The sequence below is a fragment of the Carassius auratus genome, chromosome 39 (genome assembly GCF_003368295.1).
Source record: "Carassius auratus strain Wakin chromosome 39, ASM336829v1, whole genome shotgun sequence".
NCBI classification, from domain to species: Eukaryota; Metazoa; Chordata; class Actinopteri; order Cypriniformes; family Cyprinidae; genus Carassius; species Carassius auratus.
The window spans coordinates 10,460,086-10,479,364 of NC_039281.1; the positions used below are offsets into that span (position 1 = coordinate 10,460,086).

At 38.3% G+C, this 19,279-nt stretch overlaps 1 protein-coding gene across 1 annotated transcript; it reads left to right on the plus strand.

Annotated features, from left to right (window-relative positions):
• Window positions 1-972: 972 nt before the first annotated feature.
• Window positions 973-18,497, plus strand: LOC113057868 (peroxisome proliferator-activated receptor gamma coactivator 1-beta-like; the record flags this gene model as incomplete). Its single annotated transcript, XM_026225422.1, has 11 exons — window positions 973-1,206; window positions 2,114-2,326; window positions 5,247-5,369; window positions 6,843-7,716; window positions 8,576-8,621; window positions 9,060-9,124; window positions 10,141-10,597; window positions 11,764-11,839; window positions 11,980-12,098; window positions 12,175-12,305; window positions 14,742-18,497. Coding segments are annotated over 11 exons (2,430 nt in total), but the record flags the coding sequence as incomplete, so codon positions are not given.
• Between the last annotated feature and the right edge of the window lie 782 nt (window positions 18,498-19,279).

Below are 19,279 nucleotides of genomic sequence, written 5' to 3' on the forward strand. Positions count from 1 at the left end.
ATTTCATCAGAGCTCAGCAGATGGTAATATGTGCTTTAGAGACTGTCTTCGTAAAGTCTTTGCTGTAGTTCACTGCATTTTAAAACAGTGACATAAATGGCACCCTGTAAGTTGCCTGTTCGTTTTGGTGACCTCTATTCCAGGCCTAGTGTAAGAAATAAAGGGAACTGAATAAGCACAATCATCATCTGTGTGAAACAGAGAGGGGAGAATTTGTGCAAACAGTCATCAAAAATGCATCACAGCGAACCCTGTAGAATATTGATGCGTCGGCCTCCTGTAAACCGAGGCAGCATCACACCAGGTGTCCTGCAGGTATCCTCTCCACAGACAGACAGGCAAGGGTGGGATGGGGCCAAATGATCCCAGTGCAACATGTAGACTCCTTGGCTCACATGGAGATATTAAGGCACGTGTGGTTTTCTGCCGTACCCCTGGGGTTTAGACAACTTCCCTTCTCACAGTGCTTACTGACACAGACACACACATGCAAAGGATGTGCAAAACGGCATATTTTTAAGATCAGCTAGAGGAACAACTAGTGGACTGATGTGTTTTAAGGAAGGTCTATAATTAATAGTGTGGTTCGGGTTCACCTGACCCCAATCAGACGCACGTTTCAAAGGGACCCTTGCATGTTCAAAAATACTTAGATGGAGTGCAGCATCGCGAAACATAAAGCATGGGTCTTGAGAAAAGTCATTTCTATTCCTTAGCAGTTCCCTCTGACACCAACCCCAAAACCCCATAGCTATGGTTTTTAATTCAGCGATGTGCAACCCTTGCTAAATCCAGGGTCAGCTTTTCTTCTTCTTTCAACTGCCAGTTCATTAGCTGTAATGAAGTTGTGCGGAGGGTTAGTACTAATTCAGATGACTGTTACGAGCTCAGGATCTTCACAGTCACTGCATCTCTATTGATTTCCCAGCGTTTACGGCGGAGTGCATTCTTTTTAGATGTGTCCTCTGATGATGGCCTTCTGACCTATCATTTTTTTCTCCCTTTCGGTCTCAGTATGGGGAAGAGGAGGTCTGCTCAGATGCTGACCGCCTGGATGCTGACTTCCCTGACTTTGACCTCTCGCAGCTGGACGCCAGTGATTTTGACTCGGTGAACTGCCTCAGTGAGCTGCATTGGTGCGACGAGCACTCAGATCACTCCCCTGCCTCCATACAGTACAGCGGAGGAGACCCAGAGCTATTCGAGGTGGGAACCATCATCTGAATCATCTGCCTTGATTGTGCTGATTAGTGGTATTTGTAAATCTTCAGTAAGTCTCTGTCCCAAATGATGCACTTGAAATTAATCCATGTAGAATTATGTCAAGATTGGACTTGAAGGGCTGCAAGTTTGGAAAAGGCATTAGTCTTAAAGGGATAGTGCATGCAAAAATGAAAATACCGTCATAATTCACTTGTTTTTGTATTTTTTTGCGTGAAATTTTCACGCATCAAAAAGTAAAACAAGACATTTTAAAAGTAATCGGTATGAATCAAAGTCTTCAGAAGCGACTTGATTGCATTATTTGATGAACAGATTTAATTTGGACTTTTATGCACATATAAGCATTGATCAATGCACAGATATAGAGCACATCAGGAATGGACATAGGAAGCTCAAACATTCTTGCTTTATGCCAGAATGAACCTCATAGATCGTTTACCACATTTGACATGAATAATGTACATGCATTCAGCCATGTTTCTATACATGTTAATAAAAGCCTTTTATGTCGTAGCCTTTGATGCATGGACATTTTTGCCTGGACAGTATTCAATTATTAAGAATATATAATTTCATTTGAGTTTCGAAGATGAAGGTTGAGCAAATTATGACAGAACAGTGGTGTAAGATGAAATCTAACTGTTAGTCAAAGTCAGGGCATTGTTATTTTGAGCCATGGTGCCCATATGGGTGTTGCAGGTTTGAGTCTAGCCTGCAACGGTTTCAATCCTGACTTTTCCTTCTTTTAGGAATAACCTCTGTTGTTCTCCACTGTTTCTGTCTTGTAAAGAGAAAGAATATACTAGACGTATACTAACTGTGTAAGTGTAGGTTTTCCTAATCTTTGCTTTTCAGAGCATTTGCCTTCATTTCTTTCTGGTTGTTTCAGGAAGAAAATGCGGCACTGCTCGCTGCCCTCACAGACAGCCTGGACGGCATTGTTGAGGACGGAGTCGGGGGTCTGTCTGTGTTCCCTTCGCTGGGGGACGACCCTGAGGAGGGCGAGGAGGAGGAGGAGGAGGAGGAGGAGGAAGATGACCTCCCTTTGGACAGTGAGCCCCTCCCTGGCTCATTGAGCCCAGAGACAGAAGACCCATCTCTAGTAAGAACCCTTCCTTCCTGTTTAAGGTGGATTTGGATGGGCCTCTGACTACCCCACAGCATGGGTATGATAGGCAACACAGGTCTGAATTTTTCTCATTTTGGGCTTTTTGTTTCATTTTAAGCAACGATCTAACAAGAATCCTCTTCACAGGCAGGATGTGGAACGTGGACACTGCTTTTTCTAGCGTTTCATTTTGCAACACCTCCCATTGCTCTTCTTCTGAGTCTTATAAGAAAGTACTGTGGTGATACCATGGTATTGTGATGGTATCTGATGGCAATAGCATGCTATTTGATATATTCCATGGCAATGTATGAAGAGCATGCTATTGAAATCGCACACTACCATTCAAAACGGTGGGTCAGTAAGATTTATATGTAAAATAGGGATATAACGATTCAGTCAACTCACAATGCAATAGGATTTACAATATGACTTTCTCAACAAAAACAAAAAAAGTAACAAAATGAGATATTAGTTATAAATAAAGATGTGTCGTTTTATTATTTCTCAGACGAAATTATCTTCATGTGAACTAAGTGCCTGAGCGCTTTCCATTTAAAATGAGAGGAAACCCAAATGAATCCCGATTGGTTTTAACATCTCAACCGTCTTGAATCGTCACATACATTGATCAACAACCGGCTCACGGTTCATCATCACATCCCTATTTTTAAATATATTAAAATGGAAAACAGAATTGTAATTATATTTAACAATATCACCTTTTTACCTTACTGGGTTTATGATCAAATAAATACTTTTAAACAGTGGTGTACTTCAGAAAATCCCATGGCATTACCATCACGAGAACGTCCAGAAACATGGTAATACCATGGTACTTTTTTCTTTTTTTTAAGGGAATGCTAATATTTGCGTCCCAGATCTTTGATTCCTTCAGGTCACAAGATGGACATCCTCAGCAGTGCTCTTTCCTCTTTTTTTTTTTTTCTTTACTCTTTACTCATCTCTTTCTAAAGAAACTGCTTCCTGGAACAAGTTGGTGTGTTTGTTATCTGTTCCTCTCAGCTCACAAACCCCAACAATTTCATCTGTGTACGTTGTAAAACCAGTTATAACAGTTATTACCCGTTGGACAGCTTTTCTTCTTTATTTCACTGCTCTTTCCTGTAACGCTGAACAATGACTTGGCATGGCTGTATTGTAATGTAACTGTTTTTCCAGTTTGTCTTGTGTTTTGTGATTTTTTTTTTGCTATAGAGACTTGAAGTACTTATGGTTATTACTGTCTTATATTTCACTCAATACCTTTCAGAACGGACATTGTTCTGGGATGGCATTGTTTGGCTCTGATGATTACTGAGATAATCATAGCCTCAGAGATACCAAAAAAAGACCAACTTACAGAGTGTAAGAGACGTCTGAAGGAGGGAAATTATCCTTAAACTGATGAAAATTATGTATATCCTTCTGAGAATAAGACTACTTTTATGGTGCCACTAGGGCTGGAAATACCAGTAAATACAGATTGTTTACAGTTTGTAGTTTTTCTATGAAAACTACAATTTACAATCATGCAACAAAACATTTATATGTGCTATATATATATATATATATATATATATATATATATATATATATATATATATATATTTATATATTTAATACATTAACTGAGACTGATTAACTGTTCCTCATTGGTTTATAAATACTGTATACTATCATTCATCATTAATTAATGTGTTCATAATACATTGATATTAAATTATACAACTTTAAATGTTAAAAATATGTTATTTATACACTACGGTTCAAAGTAGTGTTTCTAAAGGATCATGTGACCCTGAAGAGTAATGACTGTCGAAAAATCTGTATTGCATCACAGGAATAAATTACATTTTAAAATGGTATAAAATTCAATTTTATTATTATTTTATTTTGAAAATATAATAATTATAATTAAAATAGAAAACAGTGAAATTGTAATAATACTTCACAATATTCTTGCTTTTAATGCATTTATGTTCAAATGAATGCAACCTTAGTGTGCAGAAGATATTTATATCATAAAATATTAACACACACACACACAAAATACTGATCACAAACTTTATAATGGAAGTGTATATAAAAAATATAAAATTCACCAAGATTAATAGATTTTATGAGAGTATTATGGTTATTTCATGTTTTTCATGTTTATATTTCAGTAACTAAAGTTAACACATTGAACCTTATTGTAAAGTTACAAAATATGGTTAATTAAGTTACTGTCAGTTATTTAGTCTTTTCACAATATTTAATTCTAGAAAAGAAATGCCTGTAAGTTACAAGTCTAGACAGATGCATTTCTCTGTTAGATGATTTGTGTAACTTCGCTTTTCTCCTGGAGTCTCAGTGTAAGAGTTTAGTCTGGGTGTATCTTACCCAAGAGCGGAGAACCCCCTCTGCTGGCGATGGCCACGGTTACACCTCGGCCCCTAAATGAGGCCAGTCGGTGTGCAAAACAAGGGGTGCATTGAAGAACCAGGAATGGGGACGGCAGAGCACATGTTTTCATGACATAGATGGCCAGTGCATGCTAAACCGGTTTGGTACACAGAAGCTGAGACCCTCGGCGCCTCTTCAGTTTCCTCTATGGACACTGAGAGACATGGACAGAACTGCCAAGTTGGCACATTAACAAACGCTTAAGGGACTCAACAACACTGTGCTGCTTCTCACTTTGCTTTCTCTGCCTGCACTGGTCATTTAGGACTCGCATTTCAGATTTTCTCGAATAACTAGTAACTTTAAAGTCTTGTTCTTACAGTGGCTACAGCACAGAACTGCTTGTTTTGTTGTCGTGTTTGAGTACTGAAAGTGCAGAATGCTAACTTTTTTGATTTTGTGTGTAATTTATAAATGCACCATGGGTCATCAGATTATAACCCCTGGCCTCTCATTCCCTCCACAGCTCAAAAAGCTCCTGTTGTCGCCCCCTAATGTGCCTGCGGGCCTCGATTCGCACAAAGACGGCAGCGTGTTTCGCCACAGCAGCAGAAGCCAGCACGTCAAACCCGTGAAGCCTGTACACAAGGTGAGAAGAAGTTCCAGCTGTGATTGTGGTTTAAACACAAAACATGTGACGCAAGAAGACAAAGAAGACTCTTACATAATTGAACAACCTCAGTGTTAGCATGCATGCTACTCACTACCCCTCAGCAATGCTAATGCCTCATTAGCGTATGCCAGCCTTTAGAAACCACACTGAGGATTTGTGCTTCAAAGTTTGGAAGCCTGTGAAGCCTGTGGTTCTTCATTCACTCGCTCGGCTTCGGCTAAGGCCGCTGTCGCATTAGAGTTGAGCGCAGCCATCTGTCATAGCACAGCCACAGCCTAAAGGGCAATGCTCACTGGGTTTGAGATTACTTAAAAGAACAAGCACTAGTTCCTCAGATACCAAGAGAATATCTTGCGACTAACCTTGGCACATTTGTCACAGTAACCTTAGAGCGAAGTGCACTCTGAAATAGACTCTAGGGGTTCAGCTGCCCTGCAAGCCTCGCGTGTTTGCTCTTTTCACAAGGGCGTTACAAAAGATAGCTCACGACATAGCGCTGACCAATGCCATGAGCAAAAGCTTAACACTATAACCATTTCAAAAGGGTTATTTTTCTGATTTATTACTTCTGTCATTGTAGTGCTAAAACGGTTTTGGTACATGTTGTTTATTGTAATTGTTATAATTTTTTTTTTTTTTTTCAGAAATTGTTGTAAAACATTCAGATCGGATTAGATTTCTGTAAATTGTGATTGGAGCTGATTTACATTTTTTTAAAATTATGTAATATATACTATTATAATAAAGTTATAAATATAAAAATATAAAAAGTGCAAAATGATGTATGTATAATATTTATACACTACGTTTAAAAGCTTTTCTTTGTGTACGAGTGGTTTTTAAAGGAGTCTCATATACTCTACAGTTATTTGATCAAGAACAGTAACATACTAAAATAGGATTACATCTCAAAGTATCTGTTTTCTGATTTCTTATATGTTTTAATATTTTTATTCCTGTGATGCGCAGCTGTATTTTCAGCATCATTCCTCCAGTCTTCAGTGTCACATGATCTTCAGAAATCAGAATAATATGCTTTGCTGCTATTATCAATGTTGAAAACAGTTGTGCTGCTTCATATTTTTTGTGGAATCCGCGATAAATTTTTTAGGATACTTTGATGAACAAAATTCTAAATAACAGCATTTAACTTTATAAATTAGTGTCACTTTTGATCAATTTAATGTGTCCTTGTGGAATAAAAAATATTAAAATTGACCCCAAATATTTAAATGGTATTTTACATGTTTAAACAATTGTTTCTTTAGTGAAGATATGTTTTCATAAAAGCAGTAGTTCACTTGAGGTTGTGTAACAATGCTTCACGCTGTGACTAACAGCATATCTCAAGCATAATAAAATCAATCAATGGACATTCTCTTAAGCCTTGTTGCTTTATTATATTTAATATCAAAAGATTGAATGAAACGTCTCGTCCTCCCTCTGCAGAAGGACAAATCAAGCACACAGGAGCGTAAGCCACGGCCGGCGAGGCCCTCCGGTCGTCTTTGCACTGAGCTCCACCGGCACCTGACCACCGCGCAGGAGACCGAAGACACACCTTCAGCTGACACAGAGGAAGAGGAAGAGGAGGAGGAGGAAGAGGACAGTGACTCGGAGGAGTCGTCCGGCAGCGAGGGCGAGAGCATGGTGTGTGTCGAGCCACCAAAGCCTCAGTTCTCCTCGGAGAAGGAGATGCACTCTGTAGTGGAGCTCATCAAATACATGCACACGTACTGCCTGCCCATACGCAAACAGGCCATCTGGGATCGCAGAGAGCGTAAGGCCAAGCCCGAGAGCTCGCAGGTCCCCCGCAGCCTTCCTGTGATCCCTCAGAAACCATCTCCTCTGACCAAGCCGAGGGCTCCCTTCACCCGCCGCAGGGAAATCAAAGCCCACTCCCTGCTGAAGGAGCTGCTGGAGGACGTCAGCTCCTTTGACGTGAGCAAGCCTTACAGGATGCACAGCCCTCCTTATATCCACTGCAGAGGGGCTGCGACTCGCCTCGCTGCTGACCTTCAGCCCAAAGCCGAACCTAAAGACTCGGACTGCGAGAGCTCGCACAAGGCCGCAAAGCGCCCCAAGAGCCCCGAGCCGGAAGAAGGCTCCTTCTCGGTCAGGCGTTCTCGCCGGCTGGCCTCCTTCCCCAGCCGATTCGCTAAGAGAGTGCGTGTGAACTGCGGCCGGTCGGAAGCCAGTGTTGGACAATCGAGCGAGGAGGAGAACACGGTCAAGCATCCTCCCACCGAGCCTCCTTCTGATAGCAGGCAGAGGAGCAGCTCCCACAAGACGTCTGAAGCCCATAACCCTCGCTGCAGTGACGGTAAGACACGAACAACACACGACGAATAAACACTGCAAGTTCACTCCTAAAACTAGAGATTCACATGACAAAGACACACTATTTATTTATTTTTGTGCATCTGAATCTGTTGTTAGTAAAAAAAAAATAAATAAATATATATATATATATATATATATATATATATATATATATATATATATAGATAGATAGATAGATAGATAATAATAATCAAATATAATCAAATATATCAGTTTAGATTTATATCAAAAATAGTTTAATAAATTTGAGTCTCCTTGAATGACCAATATATATATGTGTGTATATATATATATATATATATATATATATATATATATATATATATATATAGATGCATATTAAAACATTAACATTTAGAAAACTTTTCCATGGTTAAGTGTGCACGCAAATGTCATATTTTCTTTTCACATGGCAAAAATAACATTATATTAAATTAATTAAAAATAAATACAAATCTAAAAAAATTATAAATTATTAATATTTAAAAAAATTCATTTTTATTAACTTTTATTAACATTTTAGTTCAGTGGTTCTTTTAGAGAAACATCTGTTTACTGTTGCCTTTACCCACACACATCCACACATGTATTCTATCTAATTTATATAATTTATATAGATTTATTGAATAATTTATATACATTTATATGTTTATATTTGTCAGCAGATTTTAACTTAATCTTAGCTCAAAGAACTTTTTTGTTCTGTAGCTTTTTTGAACCCAGAAACCGAATGCTGATGTGAACACCTTATAATAAAGCTTTAAGCATGATTTTAATATTCAGAGAGCACTGCGTGTGCGGTTGGGATCTCTAACATCTGTCTGTTGTTCTGATTGCAGAGAAACGCTCCTGCCTCTGTCTGCCGCTGGCGTCCAAATCCAACGGGTGTGTGTTTCATTCATATCTAATCTATTCCTGAGCTCTGGAACACTTCCAGGCCGACAGTTTAAGACCACCGCTGGACTCCGTCCATCTTCTGAATCGCCTAGAGGAGGCTTGTAGAGTTGCTGTTTTTACATAACAAAGCACTCGGTCTCACGCAGTAAAACTTTTCTATAAATAGCCCTGAGGTTCTTCTACCAATTACAGTCATTTGTTGTTCTCTGCATATGCATAGCTCAGACGTGGTGTGAAGTAAAACAACCGAGATCAATCAAACCCTGCTCCAAATGTCATTAGTAGACAAATATAGACCTCCACAACAGTAAATCTGATGCATGTAGCTGAGACTGCATCCTTTCCTCTCTCTCTCTCTCTCTCTGTTTTTCTTGTCCATGTAAGGGTTTAATAGACTGCAATCTCTTTCTGTATTTCTCTGATCAGAGACGCGCAGTATGCCAACAAGTCCTTTGAGCAGACTCTCTCTGTGGAGCTGTGTGGCACAGCAGGTAATATTACACACTCAGTGAGGGGTATTTTTTATAAGTGTGTCGTTTTTTGGCATTGTGTGAGCTATTAGCACTTGATTCACCTCATATGTTCTCACACATGCTAGTAGCTTGCCAGTATTTGCAAAGGATTTAAAATGTAGCCAATGACGGGTCTGAATTAGGCTAGCGAATGTCTAAATGAACTGAATGGTAAAGGACTTTGTGCTGTTAGTGGACCCTGTCCAAACAAATGTATTTAAGCTCAAGTTCAAGCATCTATGTAAAAAAAAAAAAGACTTCTGCATATTAATGCTACTGTTGAAAAGTTTGGGGCCAGTAAGATTTTTGAAAAGAGATGCTCACCAAGGCTGCATTTATTTGATGCAAAAATACAGCAAAAACAGTAATATTGTGAAATATTATTACAATTTAAAATAACTGTTTTCTATTTGAAAATATTGTAAAATGTAATATATTCCTGTGATGCAAAGCTGTATTTCCAGCATCATTCCTCCAATCTTCAGTGTCACATAATCCTTCAGCAATCATTGCTGTTTAAGAAACATTATTATTATTTTTATTACAATTGTGCTGCATAATATTTTTGTGGAAACTATTATACATATATACAGGATTCTTATTTTCGGTATAAATAAATCAAAAGGACATAATCTATTTGAAATAGAAATCATTAGTAACGTCATAAATGTGTTTACTCTCACTTTTAATCAACTGAATGTGTCATTTCTGAATAAAAGCAAAAACAACCTCAACTTTTCAAACAGTGGTTTTTACATATGTAAGATTTCTGAAGTTTAACGCTTGGTTTTAGAGGTTAGTATGTGCAGAAGCACCGGAGATAATTGCTTTTTAAGTGATTCAAGTTAATCTTTTGTAATCATATATTATACATGCTTCATATTATGTATGACTCCTTTTGTAAGCTTCATTAATTCTGTGCTGTGGCTAATAACAGAATGCTTGGTGATATTCAATGTGTGTGTGGTAGTGATTAATGAGTGTGTGTTTTCCAGGCCTGACCCCCCCCACCACACCTCCTCATAAACCAGTGGAGGACGAGCTCTTCAAACCAGACGGAAAAGTTGAGCTCAGCACCAAGAGCTCGTGCCTGGCGAGGGCACATATACGCAAGCTCCCAGAGCAGACGGAGCTGTACGCCCAGCTGCGCCGGATGGGCCAAACGGGCGACATGGACGCTAAGGAAGGGGCGCAACATGCGTACGGGGATCACGATTACTGCCTGTTGGGCCTGGGAGAGAGTTGCAAGACACTGGAGATGGAGAGACAGGAGGAGAGGCTCCTAACCGATCGCCAGCAAAGGTCTGAGGCTGATTCACCCGTGGTGTTGTCCTCGCCCGGTCCAGAGCAGACCGGTCAACCCTCACCTGTCCGGTCTCCCACCCCAGAGCTGGATGCCCAGTCCCCAGTTTCCTGTTCGCCCCCGTCTCCCGGCTGCAAACTCCCCTTCAGGTACTGAATACTCCGGGGCTTTTTCCACTGTTGCATTTTGCTGAACTTCTGACTTTGAAAAGTGCAATAGATCGCCACTTATGTGAAGCCCAAATGTGTGTGTATGATGTCTCAGGGTCCCTAATCGACGACTAAACTGGGTGTTTAAAACGGCAGACAGAGAAAGTAGAACAAAGACGTTAATACAGTTCTCGTTACAGGGATCCTAGCAGTGAACTTTAATCTGGTTTTGTGTATTGATTACTCAGATTACATGTTCGTTTTAATAGTGTAGCTAAAGAAATTCATTATTCTGAGGAAGCAAAGATAATTGTGAGGCTTGCCATTAGTAATTACAGTAATTACAACAAGGTGTGAACGCAGTATGAGTTAAAGTTCCTACATCACATCAGAAATGTTTGGCAGTGATCTAGATGTTAAAAAAACTGTAAACTTGCAGAATCACAGCAAAAAAAAATTTTTATTTTGTTTAGTATTTTTCTTGTTTTTAGAAAAAAACATCTAAACATGCTTAAATCAAGAATCATTTACTTGAGAAAATAAATTAAGATATTAAGTCATTTTCTGATTTATTTTTATTCTTTGTTTTTTTTTTTTTCAAAATGTGGTTCGTTTTTATTTAAAACAAACATAAAAATAATGCCAGTGGGGTAAAAAAAATCTTCTTAATTCAGAAGGAAAGCATGATTTTTTTTCTTGCCCCAGTGGCAATTCTTTTTCTAATTTGAAGAATTTTGTATCTTAATATCTTCAGTAATTTTTCTTTTCAAGTAAACGTATCTTGATTCAGGAATGTTTAGATATTTGTAATGGAAAACAAGACAGAAAATGCTAAATATGAAAAAAATATCACCCTTATGAATCACCCTTATGAAAATTAACCATGGTTTTATTAAAGAAGTTTATTACAGTTTATTACAAACCCATGGTTAAGTTAAGGTGGTTAATCTATACCCAGATTTGATAGATGTCTTTAAAATGTCAGTTTTACATCCTAAAGACATCTTCTAAACGTGTATTTGACATCTGATTGCAAATGTCCTATAGACGTGTTGCAGATGACCAAACACTGCCTTTAATAATTGAAAATGAGCAATGTACTAACTACATGCTTTTTCAATGTATTAGTCATTTTGAGTAACTCAGCCCCGTCATGCTTCTTTCAGCGATGAGAGCTCTGTGACATGCCACGGCGCAGCTGAGAAATGGAGCAAGACAAAGTGTGGACAAGAGAATGATGTGGTAGGTCGTGTTTTCAAACCCATTTTATTAGTCGCAACATTAAGCTCATTATCAAAGCCGTAGATGCATCTGATGTCTGATTCGTTTTTTCCTTTAAGTGCCGTCGAGTGTATTTATTCTAATCCGCTGTGCATTCACAGAACAAGTGCCAAGTGATCTACATTCACAACCTTCCGAGCAGCGTCACTCAGTCCATGCTGCGTAAGCGCTTCGAGGCCTTCGGCCGTCCGGAGGACTGTAAAGTGGTCATCAAAAACGAGTGGGTTCTACTTCGCTGAGCGTATGGTGCCCTGAGTGGGAGGATGGAGCGCTGATGTTTCTGTGTGTTTTTGTAGGGAGCGCTGTGGGGTGATCACACTGAGACCGTCTCAGGATGGCCAGACCTCACGGCACAGGTGGGACTCGCTCGGTCCGAGCGGGGGGAGCAGCAGCCAGCGGTTCGGCAGGAAGCGTTACATAGATCTGGGTAAGAGAACAGAGAGCTTCTTTCTCTTTGATGTCGTCTTTGCATCAGACGTCTGGTGCTCTGTTCTGAGGCAGATGAAGTCAGAGGAAGGTGTCTTCTCATATCTAAAGCTAATAAACAGCCTAATTCAACTTCATTTGCATTTAAATGGAAAAAAGACTTTTTGATTCTTGGTTGACCTGCTTGAAAAAGCAGGGTGCATTTTTAATTATAGTCAGGCCGGTGCACCGCAGCGCTTGCTATTACATCAAGTCAGTTCCAGAAAATGAGAATGAAAATGTGCTCATTTTTTAAATCACACTCATCGTGTAATTCAATGTGCTGAATCAGGTTATATCTAGCCTATATTAAAGTTTGCTTTAATATAGTTTAGAAAAAAACTGCTGTCAACATATATGTTGTGTTTTGTAAATGACTGATGCTGGTATCTTGATCAGTGATACTCCGCTGGTTTTGCTTCGTAACACAGTTCAAAAATAGTTTTTCATACAAAAGTAAATCAAATATTGAAATCATATTAATGTTCAAAGAAATGCACAGGCTCATTATGCAGATTAGTAACATGAAATGCATGAACTGAATGGAAAAACCAAGATTTGTTGAAGTGAATTGAGTAAATTTGTAAATGACAGCACAAGTGTGATTTATCATCCTAAAATATATTACAGACACTGAGCCAAGTGTTTGATTAGTAATGGCCATATAATAAAGCAGTGCTGTAACTGTTAAATAAAACAAATAAATATCATTCAGGGTCAATTAAATAAAACTTGACAAGCACACCGAAAAACTAGTCTCAAGTCTACTTTTTTTGTTATAGGGCCCTTTCCACTAAAAAGTAGACCAAAGGACTGTACAGCAACACAACAATACAAGGACACTATAAATAAATAAAAATTGAACAAAAACAGAAAACAGAACAAATAACATCTTCCAAAAATCAACAATTAAAAGCCATACACGAGATTTAAAGACATCATCTGTGGTTGCAGATCTGATGTCAGGTGGAAGGGTATTTCACAGTCTTGGGTCACCGACCGAAAATCTCCTTTCGTTTTCAGGCGAGTTTTTGGATCTGGGAACAGTAAGCAGTTATATGATCTTCGAGGTCTACCAGAGTTCATATGAACTAAGCCCATAATATATTCTGGGGCCATATCATCGACAGCTTTAAAAACGTGCAGTAACACCTTATACTGAAACCGATATTTAAGCTAATAAGGAGCCTTGCTGCTGCATTCTGGACCAATTGCAATTTTGAAATAAGAGATTAGCTTACTCCCAAAAAAAGTGCATTACAATAGTCCAAACGGGATGAGATTAATGCATGAATCACTATCTCAAGGTCAGCAACAGACAAAAAGGATTTCATTTTTGCAATAGCTCTCAACTGAAAGAAGCAACTTTTCACCACACATTTAATCTGATGATCAAAAGTTAGAGCTGAGCAAAAAATTATACCCAAGTTCCTGATTTGGGACTACGCATTTGTTGTCCATGTACCTAAAACATAATTTATGTTACTGTCAACCTTATTTGGGCCAAAAATGCTAAATTCAGATTTACTCGAATTTAGCTGTAGGCGTTTTTGATTTAACCAGCCCTTCACCTTCTCAAGACATAATAACAAAGATGAATGAGAAGTTGATCCTCTAGATCTAATAGGCAAATAAATCTGAACATCATCAGCATAAAGATGATAAGACATACTATGTTTGTTTTTTTTTGTATAAAAGGCCTAAAGGCAGCAAAAATAGTGAAAACAGAATAGGCCCCAAAATGGAGCCCTGTGGAACTCCACAAATCAATAGAGACTAAAGAGGAAGAAAATTCCCCAATTTTCACTGAAATTGATCTTCCCTTCAAATAGGAAGAAAACCATTTTAAAACAGTCACTCTCAGACCCAGAACATGCTCTAAACATTTATTAAGGATATCGTGATCTATTATATCAAAAGCTGCACTAAGGTCGAGCATAATTAAAACTAGACTAGACTAGATTAGAATTAACATGAAAACCAAAAACATAATAACAAAAGATACAAAATGAATAATTACTATAATTCTATATAAATTATGGTAAAGTAACACGTATCAAACAGCAGGTAATTTTACACCATTATATTGTAGAGTTTGACATTAACAACGAACAATTTTTTTCCCAGTATCTTGCCAAGCCCAATTATAGTACTTTTTGTATTTTATTACTTTATTTACTTATAATATAATATAATATAGAATGTACATCTAAAATTATTTTAATAATTAGTGAGATTAATTTAGAGAGATGTGCACAAACTTTTATTATTTTAAAATTATTTTAAAAGTATACGATTTGTTGTTACAGGAAATATTTTTCACCATATATAAATGTTTTAATTTTTAAAGCAGATGACCTTAGTGTAACAAACTAACCGTGAGTTTTTTGCCGTTCAGATGAGGCGGGTCCCGGTCCGGTGAAGAGCAAGTATGATGCACTGGACTTTGACGCTCTGCTGAAAGAGGCTCAGAGGAGCCTGCATCGCTGACACGCGCCTTACCACGCCTCCAGAGTCACGCCCTGCTCGAGACTCGCCTCAGCAGCTCAACCAAGGCACTTCTTCATGTTTACATTTTGAACATTGGAATAAAAAAATAGACCTTGTCACTCCTGAGGATCAGAGGTCATTGGGGCGAGAGGATTACAAAGGAACAGAAACAGCTTTGAGACACTGGACACAAGTGCTGCTTCTCGTGTGTGTTTGATGCCATTCGTGATGTTGCGAGCGGCTCGGGCTTTGTAGCAAACCGCACTCTTTTCCATCGGTTGTTGTGACGTGCGTGTGTTTATTTTTTATTTTTATTTGTACCCCTTTGTCACTCTTCTTAGACCTGCAAGGTGCTTTCACCGTTTTGTCGTACAAATATATAAACAATAACAGCTTTGTATTAGCAAAACTTTGTGGATGTTCAACTCTCTGTGTGTGTGTGTGTGTGTGTGTTACGATGGATTAAAAGTGGATTTAAAAAAAACGACAAACAAAAAAATCCTACAAGGTAGAGTTTACAGATCAAGTAATTAAGTCAAGAAAAGAGTAGTCTTTTTGTAATTTTAGTGCTTCCTTGATTTCATCTATGCACTCAAACGAGGTAGTGCTTCTTTAGTCTGGCCTCTGCCCTCCTCTGGTGTGGAAGGGGCTTTTGCTGCTGGCTGTCAGACACAACCGAGTCCAAACCCGATTGTGCTACCTTAAAGCTGAAGTGTGGCATTTTTTTAACTTTAAAATACTCCAATCCCAGCCCAAAAACTGTTTAAGTAAACACAAATCCTAAAAATAATTTCAAAACATCTTTTGATGTTTGAGCAGCCTGACACATCGCAATGGTGTGAGTTGAGGGGTGGAGCTTTCTGTTTGGCTGACCAATTGGAAACCTGTTTGAAAACAGTCATTATGTTTGGTGCCGAGCTACACACTTCCTCTTTAATTCTCTAGTTGCGGTTACCGTTTTACTTGTCAGAATGCGACCCAATCTGGTTCAGAATCCCAATCTGACGGAAACGTTTTTCAAGAATGTAATGTATCACAAATGTGATTGTAATTCCCATCCTATTGGTCTAGATTCGAAAGTACAGTTAAGCATTTCGACTCCCAGTAGCATAGCCCTACCAGACTTCCAGGCTTTTGCTGAGAGAAGGGTGGCGGTAAACTAGGAGGAAGATCTTTCCAGAGCTCAATCTTATTAGAGATACAGTGGTATCTCTGCTTTGTTTACATGTCACTCTCTCATACTCTTTCTCTCTATAAGCTCAAACACTCTTTTTTTACTCTCTCCTTTCTGACAGGGGACGATCTGCGGGTTTTTTTGTCTCTTTGTCCTTTGTGTGTGTTTTTTGAAGTCTAAACGTGTACCAGTGTATAACTGCGTGTCGTCCGTGTCTTTTACGGGGTCTAGGGATGGGTCCGTCCCTTATTATATGCTGGGACCTGTTGCTTTTATTCTGCAGGGGTCTCCTCGAATCCTGTGAATCTAGTGCAGTTGTGAGCATGTGTGTGTGTGTGTGTGTGTGTGTGTGTGCTGGTTTAGAGAGAGCCATCAGCCTCTCTTAACACCCTAACTCTCCCCTTTAGCCCAGAAACACACCCAATACCTGAATGTTTACATGACTGAATTCTCTTTCGACTTTTACTAGAGCGCACACTAAGTACAGAACGCCTTATTCGGTATTTAAGTATCCTATCAGGACGTGCCTTTTGGCTTTCCCTTTTACGGTACTGAGCTGTTACTTGGACAAGACCTCTGAATATTACAGCTGCTTTTGTCCAATTTGCCCTATAAGATCTTTAACTGAATGAGTGTTTGTGCTTAGTATGTATACTACAAAGTAAGTGAGAGATGTGCTGGTTTACATGATATATATATATATATATGGAGAAGTATATAATGTGTATATAGCACTGTGTCTTGTGTAAACATGAGATGTATGGATATGTGCTGTACAGCGATGTGGTAACGTGTGGTTTCAAAGGGTGGCTCTGATTGGTTGTTGGTGAACCCGATGATGCAGCATTAAGCAATACAGGGAGATCCAGAAGGGAAATGTTCATTGATATGGCTTCATAAGTCAAACACAGTTGTATAAAGTGTCCCTTTAGAAATGGTTCTATTTAATGAGGTTAAGATTAAAAGTTTTTCTTTTTTATGCAATTGAGATGCAATACCGCTGAGAGATCTAAGAAAGCTTTTCTTATAACAGAAGGCTTTACAGAAGAGGTTGGTTGTATTAAGGGTAATCGAATCCTGTACTGTATACTGCAGACGGCTCAGATCGTACGAAAAGAAGGCAGACGTTTGGAGGGAAACAGTCTCACAGGGAGAGCCTTAAACCTTCGAGGAAAATAAAGCTATCAGTCCTGTCTGATCTCATGTACAATCCAATGTGTTTTCTTCACTGAGTAAACTTTTTCAATACAGCCATATTATAAAAGGTATATACATATATATGATTATATAAATACACACATATATATATTTGTGTTTGTGTAGATAAATATATAGATGATATAATTTGTTATAGACCATTTTATTCAGTGTTTCAGAACACTTCAATACATCGAACACTGTCAATCTAGAATGTACAGATTCAAATTTAAAAATGATAATAATAAAAAAAAAAACTTCCAAAGGGAACCTTCTTCAATGCAATACATTTTTCCAGCCCTCATTTTAGCAATCGCTAGACAAGTTGACCAAAAAGTACATTTGATGTTTGGATACAGGAGAAGTGAGGTATCACATCAAATCCATTTCAAGAATGTCATGATCGTTTGACTTGGCCCTGCTCTGTGTGTGTGTGTGTGTGTGTGAGAGAGAGAGAGAGCGCATGTGATTTTTTTCCTGTTTTTTTTTTTTTTTATTAGTTCATACAAAATGTCACTTTTAATTTTTTAATTTTAATTAATCTATGGCCCTGCAATTTGTTGCTCACAAAGTACATGCTCTTGCAAGATAGGAGAATTTTCCTCTTGAATCAGCAGTGATTATTTTTCGGGGAAGGTTGGATCATTTTTATCAAGAAGTGGTGCCAGAGCATCAGTTAATGAATCACACATCCATGTTGAATTGTATTGCTGCTTCCAGACCTTGTCTTTTGTGGAAACTAAATTTGAGTCAAAGGGCATACATTTTTCTTCATTAACTGTTTTTTTTTTTTTTTTTTTTGACTATTTACATCTAATGACTATCAAAGTTTGCTATGATTTTCCTTTTTTAATGTAGTTTTCGGTAAATACTTCTAGTAAGATTTTATATTTTACATATGTTTTGAGTTGTCGTTGTTTTTTTATTTATATGCCACTTAGCTTGGAAGTCTTGAAATGGTATTAGTTTTATTTTCTTCTCGGTATTGTGTGATTTTCCTACATCTTGAGAATGTGGAGACAAATGCGTTTCAGTATTTTTTAAATTGTTAAAATCTAGTTTCCTAGCTCAAATCTATATAGTGGGAATTATTTGATGTCATAAATTATATTTTAATTCATGTAAATATTAAAAAAAAAAATGATGATGGCTTCCTTTTAAACTGAACACATTTCTCTTCCGAGATTGTTTACATTGTTAAATTGTAGAAACTGATCCTCATATACTGTAAAAAAAAAAAGTACATATATTCATTGTTTTGCCTCCAAAAAATAAAATCCTTAATGAACAACATTCAACTTTGTGATTCATTCATGTACTGCATTACTATGTTATTTATGCCTAATAGATGCTGCAGTAACCCACATCAAAACCGTCCACAGAATTCAATGCTATTCTTGGAACAAGTGCTGAATAGCAATTTGAGAAAGAGGTTTTTGTCTGACTTTTTTTCCACTTGTTCCAAATGACATTACGCATTGCATAAACAGAATAGTTCAGCCGGAAACCCTCTGATTGGTTGCCGCATTGAAATGGCAGCCAATGGCTAGTTGCATTCTGTGTTGTATCCATGCAGAGTGCCTACATTTTTAGATGGTGAAGCTAATTGTGGCGGTTCCTTTCACTGAGGGTATGAAGCAGAACATGCTGAATGAGAGCACTGTTAACACAGCCATTCGGAGAGCTTGTGGCAATTTGCCGCTCTGCTGGCTTGTGTTTCAGATGTCAGAATAATCATTCCCTACAGCACTGTATGTGTGTGTGTGTGTGTGTGAGGGGGATGCACATCTATCTGAGTAGGTGTGTGTATTTGCACTCACTTCAGAGCTAATTTTGGCTTTTGCAGTGGTTGCAGATTTTCTCGGCTCCACCTCTTTGCTGTGAGAGTGAGGTAAATGTAGCAGAAGACGTGACATCATAGCCATTGACGTGCAGTGACTGCGTCTGTGACATGACGTAAATGTCTCTTTGCTGTCCTGCCAATCAGCTCTCTTCCTTCTGAGTCGATGAGGCCTACACCCCTTAGGTGTTATCCAATGCTTTTGTAAGACTGTTATGTATGTCCCAGTGGGACA